Here is a 14600-nt window from a genome sequence, read left to right on the forward strand (position 1 = left end):
CTTCTGAAATGGAACAAAACTGTTTAACTGAACTGATCTATTCTCAGGACTGAGTGATTGTTCAATGAAATGAACAATGGAACAATCACCAATTTAGCTTCTGGACTGTAAAACTTCTTATTTGAACTTAGAAACGTAGTTGGAAATTTTTCTTTTTCTATCCTCACACTATGCATAAAGCAAAACATTATGATCAGAAGCCACAACCTCATGGACTTCAGTCTCATGCTTTTTGCTGTCTGTGGTATATTTCTCTCAAGATTCTCTTAAAGCACCTAAATTTCCACTCGCCAAACTCCTCTTGCCCTTTTCTTCTGCAAATCCCCTCCTCACTAACCTCTCTCATCACCACTCAGAAACTGGCTCCTAGTTTGACCCTCTGTGTATGTCATTGGAACAATTCACTCTTTACAACCTGGAGCCATCTTTTCCTCTCGTCTCATATTGTACATGGAAACATGCACTGCTGATTGTAATGCTAACTTACGTCACTGGAGCCTTGCTACTCAATGTCTTGCCTCTTCTATTGCGATGCCCCTCTTCTCTTCTTTCCTTTACATTTCTTTTCACTGCTGGTCTTCACACAATCTGATGTGGATCAGCCTAATCTACACAAAAGCCTTTAGTAAGAGGCTATTATCAATGAATCAAATCTTATTGGTCTACCATTCCAAGGCAGGCATTGCAGTATGTGGCCTCAAGTTTTCATATTCTCTGCAATATGCCTTTAAGACAAATTAGACTAATTGCTGTTTCTTGAATGTATCCTGTAGTCTCCTATCTTCACCTCTACGTGTATTTACTTAGATGATGCCTCCTCCTAGATAACCCTCTCTGTTTTATGCATCATTTTCCCCTGATGAAATCTTAACTATCTTTTAAGGTCCAATTAAAAGGCAACATCTTTTATGAAGACTCCCCTGAACTTCTATTAGCCAGAAATACCTTCAGAGTTAGTGACAGTAACTTATTTGTCTGTGTCAGCAGCGTCTAGCACGGTTCCTGACTCACTGAGTTGCTCAACAGCTGTTCACTTGACCACCATTAGTTGAATGTGATCTCCATCTTCTCTGGATCACTAGAATTTCTTGTGTTTCTCTCAGGGATCTTGTCATATTATATTTTATACTTCATTTATTTGTATCCATGCCTTTGACACCTTGGACTAGCAAAGAACTTTGTAGAGAACAGATGATACATAAATCTGTGTTAAACGAATGACATCCAGGAGGTATTAAAGTAGGGAGGAGGTTGGGTTGTTAACCAGACCAGTACATTTGTGCAAATGGTTAGAACTAGTGCTAAGAATTAATTTCCCCTGAGATTATGTTCTGTCACCTTTCGATGCCTCCTCCACCATCACTAGATTGTGTATCTTGGTGGCAGGGTCCATTAAACTTTGTATCCTTAGTACATTTTCTGGCACTTAATATTCACTCAATTAAATGTTAGCTCAACAGAATTGTTTGGGTAGTGGTAGTGATGGTGGAGTGGTAGTGACATCATTCTCTAAGGACTAAAGTGGGGGGACAGGCTGGGTGGTCAATGGCACTGTAGTACTGTTGGCAGGAGCCACCATTTCAGGCTCTTCCTAAGAGAACAATGATTCTCATGCTCTTAAAAATATTGTCTTAATATGCTTTTTAAAAGGAAAGGGTAGGAGGCAGAACTGCTGGAGGAAATTCCAGTGATCAAGAGAGAAATACAATCCCTGGATATAAAAGATTTTGTGACTGTGTTTCAGATCGTCTTGGGGATTTATCAAATCTAATAACAGTCTCTTCCATCCTTTAACCTCTTTCAACTTTATCTAAATGAGTGTTGGGGTGGTGAAGGGGAAGCTCATTTGTAAGGAATACAGTGGTGAATAAGATTTCACAGTGCATTTCTATTAACTCTCTTGAAGAGGTCAGTAAAGACACTGGAACCTTTTTCTGATGTTTCCCTATGCAATTCAAAATGTGATAGGAGAAACTGAAGTATCTTCCATCTACCTTTTCCAGCCTCTCGCAGTGGTACCTATCCCAACCTGGTGATAATAAAGGAGCAGCTCTTTAGAAATGGGTCAGTGAGAAGAGTAGATGCAATTTTCTGGTTCAAATCTTACATGGACGGGATTCCGTGAAGCTTCAGTGTCTGGATTTAAAATGTATGATATAATTTGGTTCAAGAATAATGGGCAAAGCACTTAGCTAGGTGCTGTTAGGGAACACAATGTCATCAAGTTGTATGAGTCTGGCCCCTGCCCTCTGAAGATTTCAGTAGAGTTGGAGAAGAGATACCAGGAAGGGATTAATCTCAAACTACCAGAGTAATAATCCTTGACACCAAGATGAGGAGTAGAGATGAATCTATAGAGAAAAAAATGAGAATTGACTCTGAGCCATTTTGCCAGATTGGGTTCTGCTTCTACCCTTTACTAGCTCTGTAACTTTGGGCAAGTTCTTAAATTCTTTGTCCCTCAGTTTTTTCATCTGTAAAAATGGATGCGGTGATATAATTTGCATGCCTTTTATGATTGCTCTGGGGATTGAGAGGAGTAAATATTTGTGAAATACTTAGAATTTGTAAAATATTTAGAATTGTGTCTGGCACATCGTAATTGTCATTTAGCCATTATTAGCTGTTAATAACTATTTAAAAAATTTTTAATTGTGGTAAAAAATATTACAACATAAAATTTGCCACTTACCTGTTTTAAGTGCATAGTTCAGTAGTAGTAAGTATATTCACATTGTTGAGCAATAGATCTCTAAAAGTTGCAAAACTGAAGCTAAGTTCTGTATCCACTGAACAATTCCCATTTCTCTCTTCTTTAAGCCCCTGGCAACCACCAGTCTACTTTCTGTTTCTATGAGTTTGACTACTTTAGATTCCTCATATAAGTAGGGTCCTGTAGCATTGGTTTTTTTGTGACTGGCTTATTTCACTTAGAATAATGTCCTCAAGGTTTATTCATATGACCTTGTTTATAGCATGTGACAAGATTTTCTTCCTTTTTTAAGGCTAAAATTCCCTTGTATGTATATGCCACATTGTCTTTATCCATTCATCTGTTGATGGACATGGGGTTGCTTTAATCTCTTAGCTGTTGTGAATAATGCTGCAGTGAACATGGGTGGACAAATATCTCTTTGAGATCCTGCTTTGATATCTTGTGGATATACACCCAGAAATAGGATTGCTGGACCATATGGTCATTCTATTTTTAATTTTTTGAGGACCCTCCATACTGTTTTCCATAATGGCTGCACCATTTGACATTCCCACAAAAGTGTATAAAAGTTGCAGTTTCTCCACATCCTCCTCAACACTCATTATATTCTGATTTTTTTAATAGTGGTCAGTCATCTTAATAGGTGTATCTCATTGTTATTTTATTTCTTACCAATTAGCTGATGAAAACTCTTCCCCACTCAATGACCTAATAGGGTCTGATCTTGAGGCAAAATATTTAACAGACAAAGACATTATAGTCAGTTTCAAAAATTCCCACAAGGATGTGTACTGGTGCCAGAAAAAACATGGACCTAAAACACCATTCAAACCCAGTGAAATTCATTCTTGGTGTACTACAGTGTGTTTTCTCTCTTGCTCACTCACCACCAAGCAAGACTCTCAGTCAAATCTCATGAATTATCATTCTCCTCGTCTGGCTCCTTTTTATTTTCAGAATCAGGTTTTGACTCTGAGACTTCATGTCCTAGAGGAACTACAAGCCTAGAAGGCCAATTCTTGGTAGCATATACATATTTCATGGTGGGGGTGCACTGCCCCATATCCAATCAGTCACCAAATCCATTTCATTTGACCTTTGTAATATCTTTAATATCTGCACCCTTCTTTTCATGCCTAGGGTCACCACAGTGCTGAACCCACAGCAGCTCCTGTGTGTGTGCCGTGCCATAGCTGACCTGCTTTCTATCTGTGTAAGTTTGGTTAACCTTCCTAAAGCACAACTCTTACCATGACTCTCTTTGATTTAACAATCTCTATGACTCCATTTTGCCAGCAGAATAAAGACTTAACTCTTTAGCTTTTGAAGGTCTCCTAGGTTTGGTCCCAAACGCCATTTCAGAAAATCTCTCACAACCTCCTCTCCTACTGCCTCCTTTCTCCTTATCCTCTCACTATCCTCTCCAGTCACAGACTTCTCTTTAATGAGAATAGTTACTCTTACAACTTCAATTCATTCTTCAATGTCTTTTCAAGTTATATAATAATGATAGCTGCCAGTCATTGATTATTTACTACATGCCAGTTACGGGTTTACATGAATTAGTTCATTTTATGCTCACAACTCTATGAAATGATTACTATCCTCATTTTGCTGATAAGGAAAACTGAAGGATAGGGCAAGCCCAGTTTCTCACAAGGACCTAGATTCATGGCCAGACAATCTGAGCCCATAACCAGAGTTTTTAGTCACTCGTCTACGGCTCACATGATGGATTTGATGATGCCTTTCCACCTACTCCATGTTAGAATTCAGTACAAATGAATAATAATTTATTTGGCAACTGCTATGCATAAAATAGGAGACTCTGCAGGAGTGCGCAAGGCAAAGTTCATTAAATGACTCCAGCCTCCAGTGGTTTATAATCTAAAATTAATATGTTCTTTCTCTATGTTCCCATATTTATTGTAGCTCACATGATCTGACACTTTGAACATTACTATTCCTGCACATTTTCATCCCCTTCATACACTGTTACTTCCTTTGCCTAGAGGCCTTTCTGTTTACTTTTCCATCTCTCTATTTTAAACCCGGAGATAACCTTTATTGAACTCAAATGAGTCCCACTCTTACTGCAACTTGTTTCATTTTCCCCATAGAACTTTCCAGGGTACTGCTCCTTCATGTTTCCACCCTAAAACGATATTATCAACTCACTGGGGAACTGGGCCTTTTCCGTCTTCAGCACCTAATAATAATAGCTCATTTTTATTATGTGCTTTTCTTATTCTAGGCATTTCACATGAATACATTAATTTAATCCTTACAACAATACAACAAAGTAAAAACTACTCTGATCTTCATTGCATAGAAGAGAAAACTAAAGTACTGTGAGTGAATTAACTTGCGTATGGTCACCTAATTATTACTGTTAGAGCCAGGATTTATACCCAGGCTGTTGAACTCCAGAGCCTGCAATTTTGGCTTCTGTGTCTAGACCCTTTTCTGCTTTAGTCATTAAACCTCACAGTCACTTGGTAGACATTTGTTAAACAAATACACATTTTTGTATCCCTAGCACTGTATTAGATTTCTTAGCATCTTGTTATAAACTGCTTTTGTAATACATACATATATATATATATATACACACCATATATATATATATATACACACCATATATATATATATATATATATATATATATATATATATATATATATATATCATGGTTATAACTTTAAAGAAAGAATCAATGTTGAGGCTTCTTTTGAATGGCCCAAGGTATTTAGTATAAGTGCTGGGTCATTGAACAGATGCTGAAAAATGCTTTATCTGACCTTAGAAGATTGGGCTAACCCTTATCCATATCTAATCTGTGAGCTCAGATGGTCACCCTTCTGAGCTCCCTATTCTCCAGAGGAGAAACTTGAGTCTTGGTCTCTGGAAACTATTCCCTAAGCGGGCAATGATTGCTGGGGTTTGGAATGAAAGAAGCTCGTTGCCCTGGGTCAGAGGTCTGGCTCCATCTTCCTACATGCTCCAGGGCTTGTGTCTGTTGGGATGGGAGTTGGGAGAGACAGAGACACATCTAGAGGTTATCACTCCCAGCTCAGCCCACTTAACAGAAACTGATCTCACCCTGGAGAAAGTAGTTACAAAGGCTTTTGAGTTCCTTTAATGCTGTCGGCAAATTCTTAGCTTTCTGCCAGACCTACCATTTAGCATTCAATTTAGCATTTAATGTAGAAATCAATTTAATACAACCAAATTAATACTGTAGTTTTCCAGAAGGAAAGATAGTGATAGTTTTTGTTTTTTCCTGCTCACTTCAGCTCAAACCTGTGATAATTTGTTTTGATTCTAGTGTTTTCTTTTTTGATGACTATAGACAAATGAGATCAGAGACTTGTGACCAGGAGGAGTCATCTAGTCATTAATTTATTAATACATATTTTTATCACCCCTAATTTGCCAGATACTGTCCTGGGTGCTGGAGAAATCTGAGGGGACAAGATAGGAAAAAACACTTTTTTTAAGTTGGTGAAGAAATTGAAAAGTAAAGTGATAGCTACTTTTGACATCAGAAGAAAGAAGGACCCAATCTGTTAGCCCCAGTTTTATTGTTGGGGGATATATATTTAAATTGTAAAGGTACATGAACTTCATTTCTTTAGCATGAATATTGCTTGAAGCCAAGCTTGCTTCCTTGCCTGATTAAACTGTAACACACTTGCCTTCTTTCCCCAACTCCTCCTCCCTATGCATATGCTGTACGTCCACTCCTTTTAATCATTAAGCCCTTAGGACATCAGGTTCTGGTAAACACCAGATTCATTTAAGAATAAAGCTTCAGGTCTATCAATCATGGCCAAGATACAATAACCAAAGCTCAAACTAGAATAAGGTTTTAGTCAAACAAAGATAACATCTTGGCCTCAGTTATGTTTCAGCTCCAGACTCATGAAAGAACAATGACCCCATGGACCTCATGCCCTGTGAACCGGAGAGAACTGACAGCAGGACCTGAAGCCGTGATCAATTGCTCCCTGTCTTAGTCCCGACCGATCGGTAGAGTCCATAATCCCAGCTCCCGTAGTAACCATGATTAGCGATTTTCCCCTTATACCACCTGGCTGCTAGAGGCCACTGGGGAGCTCAGTTTTTGAGAGCATTAGCTCACCTGTGTCTCCAGGCTTGGCACCAACTCCTTAAATAAACCTTTACTTCCTTTGCTGCAAACTCCTGCTCGTGTTTTCTTTTGGCTTGGATGTGCGCAGGCAAGCAGACACCTTTGAGTCTGCGGTAACAAAATCACAAGGCATAGTTCAGCTATTGGAAGAAGTAATTGTCCAAAGATGAACTACTCTTCTTAAGGTAGTGAGTTCCTCGTTACTAAGGCTGTCAGGCCACTTGGCAGGTGTGTTATATAAGGAAAATATAACCTAACATTTTTATATTTTATTAAAAAAATATGGAATGCTTCACAAATTTGTGAGTCATCCTTGTGCAGGGGCCATGCTAATCTTCTCTGTATTGTTCCAATTTTAGTATATGTGCTGCTGAAGCGAGCACTAACCTAACATTTTTAAAAAAGACATTGGATGTCTGTTTGGGCTGGATACAATTTAATATACATTCAAGCCTTGAAATTACATGATTCTGAAACATCTGATAGCATATGTAAAGTCAAGAAAGTAAAAATATCTTAATATAAAACAGAATTATAACTCCATATTAATAAAAAGGACCCTATAATTATTAGATTATACAATATGTTGTATACTTATAGATTAGTAATACTTATGCATGTACTGTATATGTTAAATACTATTAGAGTATACAATATTTTGTATACTTATGGATTACAACTTTAAGATTATACCTACAATTTTATTACATCTCACCTTAGCAGAGACCTGGTTCCTCTCTGGGACCTACTATGTTAATTATCTAACAAATACTTAGGCGATGAGAAAGAGTAACACATCTTCATGAAGGGAGACAAAATTGCTCCTATAATTCAATATAGAGGTCACTAGGCAGCTGCTCTTTCACTGATCGGGGGAAACTGAAGCATATAAAAATGGTACCATGATCTTTGGAAGAATATCTAAAGCAGTGTCTACTATATTTTTAGGTGGTTGAGCTGCAAAATAAAGCTTCTACAGGAAACTGGTCATTTTTGCTCCTTCAATACCTTAACTCCTAAGACCAGCTCTCCTCAAAGAGTTCAGAGTTTTCACATTTGAGTCAATTCTTGCACGTTTCTAGTGTGGGAAACAACCTCAGATTGTGGCTGATCCAGACAGAATTCCCGGCTCTTCCACTGGCCCTTGACTTACTGCGTTTTTGTCTCGTTTGAGTCCGGTTGTTTGCTGGTGTTTTTTGTCTGCCCGTTTTTTCATGCACTTCTTGTTTCCCAAGCTCCTGACTGTTGTATTTGGGTTACACTTCATTGCACAGGGCTTGCCAAGGAAATTTAGTTTCTAGGAAAATAAAATGTTCTCGTGTGTGTGTGTGTGTGTGTGTGTGTGTGTGTGTGTGTGTGTGTGTGTCCGTCCTTCTGTCTCTTCCTTCAGGGCGAAGTCTCTTTGGGGCCACACTTCCCAGGACAAAGCTGGCCATGAGATCAGGGAGATAACTGGGCTAGAAGGAGAAATGGTAGAGTGGTTGAGAGCATGGGCCCTAGCAGCCTGGTTTGCTTCCTGATTCTATAAGTTACTGTGATACCTTTCATAAGGTCCCTAACTCTCTGTGCCATGGTTTCTTCATCTAGAGAAGAAAATAAGATTACTTAGGTTTGGTATTGAGTAGAATAATATATACCTGTGGCACATAATGAAGCACTTAATAAATGTTAGCTGTTACTATTCCTATTGCTGAGAGGTTTCTCTCATTGATATAGTCAACCCTGTGTGTTCTGAAGAGCTGGAATCAGCTGCAACTTAAGAAAACAGACCTAAAGGCTCATGGGAGTTTAACGCCATGATGGGAGTTGTGCATGTGCGTTAAAGACCTCCTTTCCAGCTAAAGGTCATAACTTTTAATTGAGCTCTGAGGCTGATTTGTGTGTGTGAGTCCTTCTTGCATATTCTCAGCCTATTTTGCATCTACTCTGAGGGTTGGGGTCTGTGCTTCAGCCAAGGACGCATCACAGCTAATGACTGTCCCCTAGAGGACTGGGAGCGTCACTAGCAGGAGACAGGTTGGCACATCCAAGAAGAACTTGATGGTAATGACATCCTGGCAGAACTTAAATATCTTCAGGTGAATCTGGAGCCATTTAATCTCTCAGCCTCTAGTTTTCTCATCAGAAAAATGGGGCTAATAATGACTCCCACGTAGGATCGTGGTGAGAATCAAATAAGATAGCAGCACATGTGAAATCTCGTAATTTTAGATATGTCTGTTATTATTGTAGTAATAATAAGAGGCGTAGTTATGATTCTCTTTGACAATTCTCTTAGGGGAACCCGCTGGGGTTAGAAGATTGTTTACAATAGGACTCGCCCTTAGAGTCAAAGCAGTCTCTGACCAGGGTTCTTAGTTCCACACTCTGATATAAAGTAGCATTTTAGGAGTTCAGTAAAGCAACATTTGGCTCCAGCCTAGGTGACAAACTTGCAACTTTAGGCTAGGGGCAATCATCTGTGACTTTGTGGAACTAGAATTTCTGCTCCACCCTCTGAAAAGCAGACAATAGGTGTTAATGGCAGTGGGGGTAATGCAAACTAGACCTTATCAGAGTTTTCCTTCAAACTCCTCCAAGCTTCTCCCTCCTCTCAGGTTCCCTGCTGGGGGCATTCTCATTATTGTGTGGGGGAGGCTTGCTTTTTTTTTTCTTTTTTTTCTTTTTCTTAACAGCCACCTGGGAATTCCCCCTTCAGGGACCTGGGGCTGAGGGTTCTATAAAAGGTGAGCGAAGCTCTCAGTTCAGTGCACCCAGGGCCTGCCAACTGCCTCCTCACCTTCTAGCCTGCTGCGCTCCCACCAGCACCATGATTAGGAAGGCCCTCATCCTCTCTACCTGGTTCGTCCTGGCTGTGACGTTCCCTGCAGTACCCCCATGTAAGTGGACCACTGGGAAGCCTTTGGGAGAACAGGGCTAATATCCTTTAAGGTGTGTGCGCCTGTGTATAGGCACACAGAGAGAAAGACAGAGAGAGAGAGTGCTTCTGTGAACGTTGTAAAGTGAAATGTGTAAAATTTATTTTGACTTGGTCTGAAGCTGGGGATGGGAGACTGAGTTCTGAGGACTTGGGCAGTTGAGTGACTACACTAAGATTTGGGTTCTGTGTTTGAATTGACAGCATGAAGGTAATAAGGCCTAAGGCCAGGCCAGATGCGATTAGGGTAGGTGATTAGAGAGCTAATGAGGGTTTTCTGAAGTCTCCTTCATTATTGGGTGCTAAAGAGGCTTTATTCTATTCAATGCAGTTTTAAAAGTCCTTGGGTGGATGCTTATTTCCTGACAGTAAAATTCAAAGTGCTTTAGCACAGCTCAGATCCACTACAGATCAGTGGGTCTGGAGTGGAAACTTGTGAATCACCCTGAGAAAGGAAAGAAACAGGTGTCCTCATGGACCAGAGAAAGGAAGCTTTCCCCCAGCTGCTTTCTTTTCTAGTCCTTCCTGAACTCAAGTTGATTTTTCAGAAGAAGGGCTGTTCATTCATTTACATTAAAATGATTACTTTCCCCATCATCTTCCTCCCAGCTATCCCTCTGGTAGCTTTCAATTTATCAGATGCTGGGTTTGGGATTCTTTACTGCATGTGAATGAATGATAAAACAAAGTGGCTAAACTAGAGAGCGAATGATTTTGGCCTCATTGACAGTGTGGCCATAACCTGCTGAAATAGTCAGCCACAATGACTGTGTATCTTTCACCATTGCCCAAGAAGACTCTGGTTCTATGCTCATCAGGCCTACATGGTTATGATGCTTATATGTTAGCTAGCCCCAAAAGGCCTGGACTGGGTACTCTATGGAAAATGGAGTCCTAGATCGTAAATGAGAAAATGGTAAGAGTAGTCCATTTTAGAGTCAATTCCATCCTTTATATGTACTTTGGAAATAGCTGTTTTCCTTGCTTCTTGCCCCTCTTTGTATTTATTTTTAATTTTTAGAAACCTGGAAGGATTATAGAGGTGGAATCTTTGGAATGTTTGTTCCAGTCTAATTCACATTTAGAGGGACAATATCAAATGCTCCTTCCTAAACTGACCCCTCAAGGAGGGTGGCATAGGGGACACTGAGCGTACTTCTGGGGTGGGGGGGTGTCGGGGGGGACAGTTAGTCTTCTGTACTTCTAGCAGTTGGTAGAAGAGAGATTTATGGAGAGAATACATTAGATTCAATATACCATGTTACATCCATGTTTTCTCCAGGGAAGATCTAGCTGGGAATGGGAAGGGTGGGTGTGGAGGTGGTAGAAATATTCTTGCTAGAAAATACTTGAACTGTCTTTTTCTTTTTGGCTCCTCTACACTTTGACATTGACTCAGACGCAGACATTTTAAATTACTTGGAGTCACAGGCCGAACTAAAGCCACCTGCTGCCCCAGAGTCAACAGCTGCCCTAGACCTCACTGATGATGTAGACACGACCACTGCCCTAGACCTCACTGATGATGTAGACACGACCACTGCCCTAGACCTCACTGATGATGTAGACACAACCACTGCCCTAGACCTCACTGATGATGTAGACACAACCACTGCCCTAGACCTCACTGATGATGTAGACACAACCACTGCCCTAGACCTCGCTGGCAATGCAGAGTCAACCACTGCCCTAGACTTCATTCATGATGTAGAGTCGACCACCTACATTTATTTGGAGAATATGCAGACTTTTGGTAAGTAAGGGTTCTGGCTTCAGAGGAGGCCTGGGCAGGAGTGGGTGGGCTCCTATCTTTTGTATTGCTGAGGGAAAGGCGGCTTTACTCCAGTGAACTTGATTCTCAGCATAAAGTGTGACCACACCCGTCTCCCATTCTGTTTTCCTAGAATTGTCAACTGATGTGGAATCAAACACCCCCAGCTTTGTGGAAGAAGCCACTGATGAAGCCATGGGTAAGGATTCCTGTCTTCATAACTGTAGAGATTTCTCCCTGCTTCCCTTCCCTTATTTCCAGCTCATTGCATGGGAATGTCCTATGGTAACGTCTACATTTGAGTATACTTTTTGCTGTTTTGTTTTCTGAAGTCGAGTAAACTTTGCCAAAAGTTCTTTGAAACTTGAGGGAAATGGAAGCTTTTCCCCAGAGTGTCAGGAGATGGAACCATTTGAATACTAGTAAGCTCCAGTGTGGAGATAGCCCTAACCTGGCCTCCAGGACCAGCCTGCTGGGCTTCTCTAAAGAGGATGAGTTTCTTTTGTCTCCAAGGGGTTGGTGGATGTGGTAGCAAGAAGGAGTTTAAGAATTTCCCCTTCTTTTCTACTTGATTAAAATTCAATTTATATAAATTTTTTTTAAATTTCAATTTATACAGAGAACTTTCTGAATGAAGATTATGTAAGTGTAAATCTTATTTGAATCTAGGCTGAACAGAAGAAAAAAGGGATGAAAACAGGATAAAAAAGCTTCATAAATGAAGCAGTGGTCTTATCTCTGCCCATCCCTGTCTGCCCCATAGCAAAGGGGTCACAAGATTTCAATGTCTTCTGCCACAATAAACAAAACTCAGTAGTTTGTGGGGGGCTTTTGATTTTGCTAAGAAAGAGCCTTGAACCTTACCTACAGAAGCAAATTTCTAAATAATCTGATTCTTATGTCTACAAATAATAGCAAACATTTGTTGAGATTCACTCCTTTCCAGCACTGCTCTTATTGGGGGAATGTAGGTAGTAGTTGCAGAAATCTAGAAATTGTGTTTTAGTAGACGTTGAAGGGTCTATTAAGAAAGGGTTGCTTCTCTGGCCTTAAATCCTTCCTCTTCCACTATTTATCTTCCTCGTAGAATATACCTCATTTGCAAAATAAAGCTCTACCTCGGTATTGTGCTCTAACTACCCAACCTGTAGCTGTTGATTAGTAAGTTAATGTGAGTCAATGCTGTCTCCTTCCCCCACCCTCCCACCTTTAGCCCCATCCCATGGGGTATTAGGGAAACTCTCATGTTTGACTATAAGAGCAAGATACAGCTTCATGGCCCAGATCCATCTTGTCATTTCTGCTATTATACTGGGCCCCATGGCCTGCTTATCAAGAGGTGCTTTCTGATTGGGCAATTACCAATAAACTAAGAGGTTTTCTTTTTCCTTTCTAGAATTCATTTATTTTTCTGGTTTTATTATGGTATAATTGACATATAACATTGTATAAATTTAAGGTATACAATATAATGACTTGATATGCATATATCAAAACTTCGGTGTTTAATAGGAAGAGAAAATTCATGGAGGTTTTAACCTTGTAAATTAAGAAAACTAATTCCTTATTTCTAGCAAATGTCACTGGTGATTATTCGGAAGAGCCCGTGACCGGAGGACCAGGTAAGACCAAAGATCTTTGACTTTTTCACCTATTCTTGGTCTTTGAGGGATATTTTTCTTCAAGGCTTTCCAGGACAGACTCAAGAAGTAGGACTCTGAGAGGTACTCTGCCCATGTTTACAGCCGTCTCAGCCAGGTGCCATGTTCGCTTAGCTGAATCTGCTTTTGGGGGAGAAGACAAAAAATGGCCCTTGCACATGAGGACATGACCAGTTCATGTATTACTCTCAGGGACTTCCAAGTGTGACTGGAGACTGGCCCTTTAACCAAATCCTCCTTGTGAGGTGTGTTTCCATTCCATTTCCACTGGCAGGATTTCAGCCATGGAAGAAGTGCCTTGGTGGTTACAAGGACGGTTTTGGTGTCACACTCTGTAGAGTCCTACGTTTACTAGGGCTACTTGAGGTTGTTAGCTGAATGCTAGACACACTGTCAGTGATACTTACTGGAAGTGAATAAAAAACATTTCTTAATTGCAGACATACCCAGCACTTCCATGAAAAGTGACAAGTTCGCTTGTTTGTAAGTTTCTTCACTCTTGCCCCTGATAATCTTATTTGGGATCTGACACCATTTTCAATGCTGGTTTTAATCCACTGGGAAAGGATTCCAAACTTAACGGACTTCCTAGATGCTGAGATCAGCTATAAAATTTAGTGTAAAGGTTAAAGACAACCTCTTTTCTCTCTGAGATTTATCTTCCAAGTCTAATTGTCTGGACTTGTAGTCATCAGATAGGCATAGGGTAAACAAGTTCTCTCCCTTGGTTTTTCCAAGATTCCTTTCTTCCTGTCTCTCTAGGATGTGAATTCCAGTCCAGCTCTTGAAATCTTTTTAAGGGAGAGCCTGCAGAAAAGGCATTAGATTTTTGATGCACAGACCATATAATTCAGCTAAAACCTGTAAAGACTTGGGACTCCAAATCGGGAGGTGACAGTTTTAATACTTGGTCTCACTCTTGGCTCTTTTGGAATCCACTGAAGTGGTTTCTTTGTGCAGTAAAATGGATACCTGGACAGTGTGTAAACATCTCACTTAAGGTACAAGGAGAGGAAGGGACAATAAGGAATTAGACTTTAAAGAAATTCAGTCACATGTGCAAGGTCATAGTGGGAAGTGGGAAAGATAGGCCTGATCTTTTGAGCACCAAGTTTTTTTGTTTCTCTTGGCAATGCCTGTTTTTCTTTTCTTTCTTCCTTTTTTTAGAAAATGAAGCAGATTATCCATTGGCTGTGACCTCTACTCTGCTAACCACAACTTTCCGAGAAGATTCTGAGCTTCTGAACAAGCCTACCATTCCATTATAGGAGTTTGAATAATTATAAAAGACTACTGAGACATAGGGTGTGCCCAGCTGAGGACGAACAGAGTGGAGAGAATTGTCCGCAGGCAGAGGAGGCACATTTCTTGATCATGTCCCC

General features: G+C 40.2%; 1 protein-coding gene across 1 annotated transcript; it reads left to right on the forward strand.

Moving 5' to 3' along the window:
• Window positions 1-9616: 9616 nt before the first annotated feature.
• LOC109377812 (uncharacterized) lies at window positions 9617-14600 on the forward strand. Its single transcript, XM_019634276.1, has 5 exons — window positions 9617-9748; window positions 11186-11539; window positions 11691-11756; window positions 13132-13179; window positions 14386-14600. Exons 1-5 carry the CDS (start codon window positions 9679-9681, stop codon window positions 14484-14486), a joined length of 639 nt encoding a protein of 212 aa, XP_019489821.1. The 5' UTR covers window positions 9617-9678; the 3' UTR covers window positions 14487-14600.

The sequence above is a fragment of the Hipposideros armiger genome, unplaced genomic scaffold (assembly GCF_001890085.2).
Source record: "Hipposideros armiger isolate ML-2016 unplaced genomic scaffold, ASM189008v1 scaffold_1575, whole genome shotgun sequence".
Lineage (NCBI taxonomy): Eukaryota > Metazoa > Chordata > Mammalia > Chiroptera > Hipposideridae > Hipposideros > Hipposideros armiger.

Excerpts from the sequence above, each read along its gene's own strand:
- LOC109377812 (XM_019634276.1), top strand. The coding sequence starts at position 9,679 with ATGATTAGGAAGGCCCTCATCCTCTCTACCTGGTTCGTCCTGGCTGTG. Across the intron at positions 9,749-11,185 it reads GTTCCCTGCAGTACCCCCAT|ACGCAGACATTTTAAATTAC; the intron begins GTAAGTGGACCA and ends ACATTGACTCAG. Across the intron at positions 11,757-13,131 it reads AGCCACTGATGAAGCCATGG|CAAATGTCACTGGTGATTAT; the intron begins GTAAGGATTCCT and ends CCTTATTTCTAG.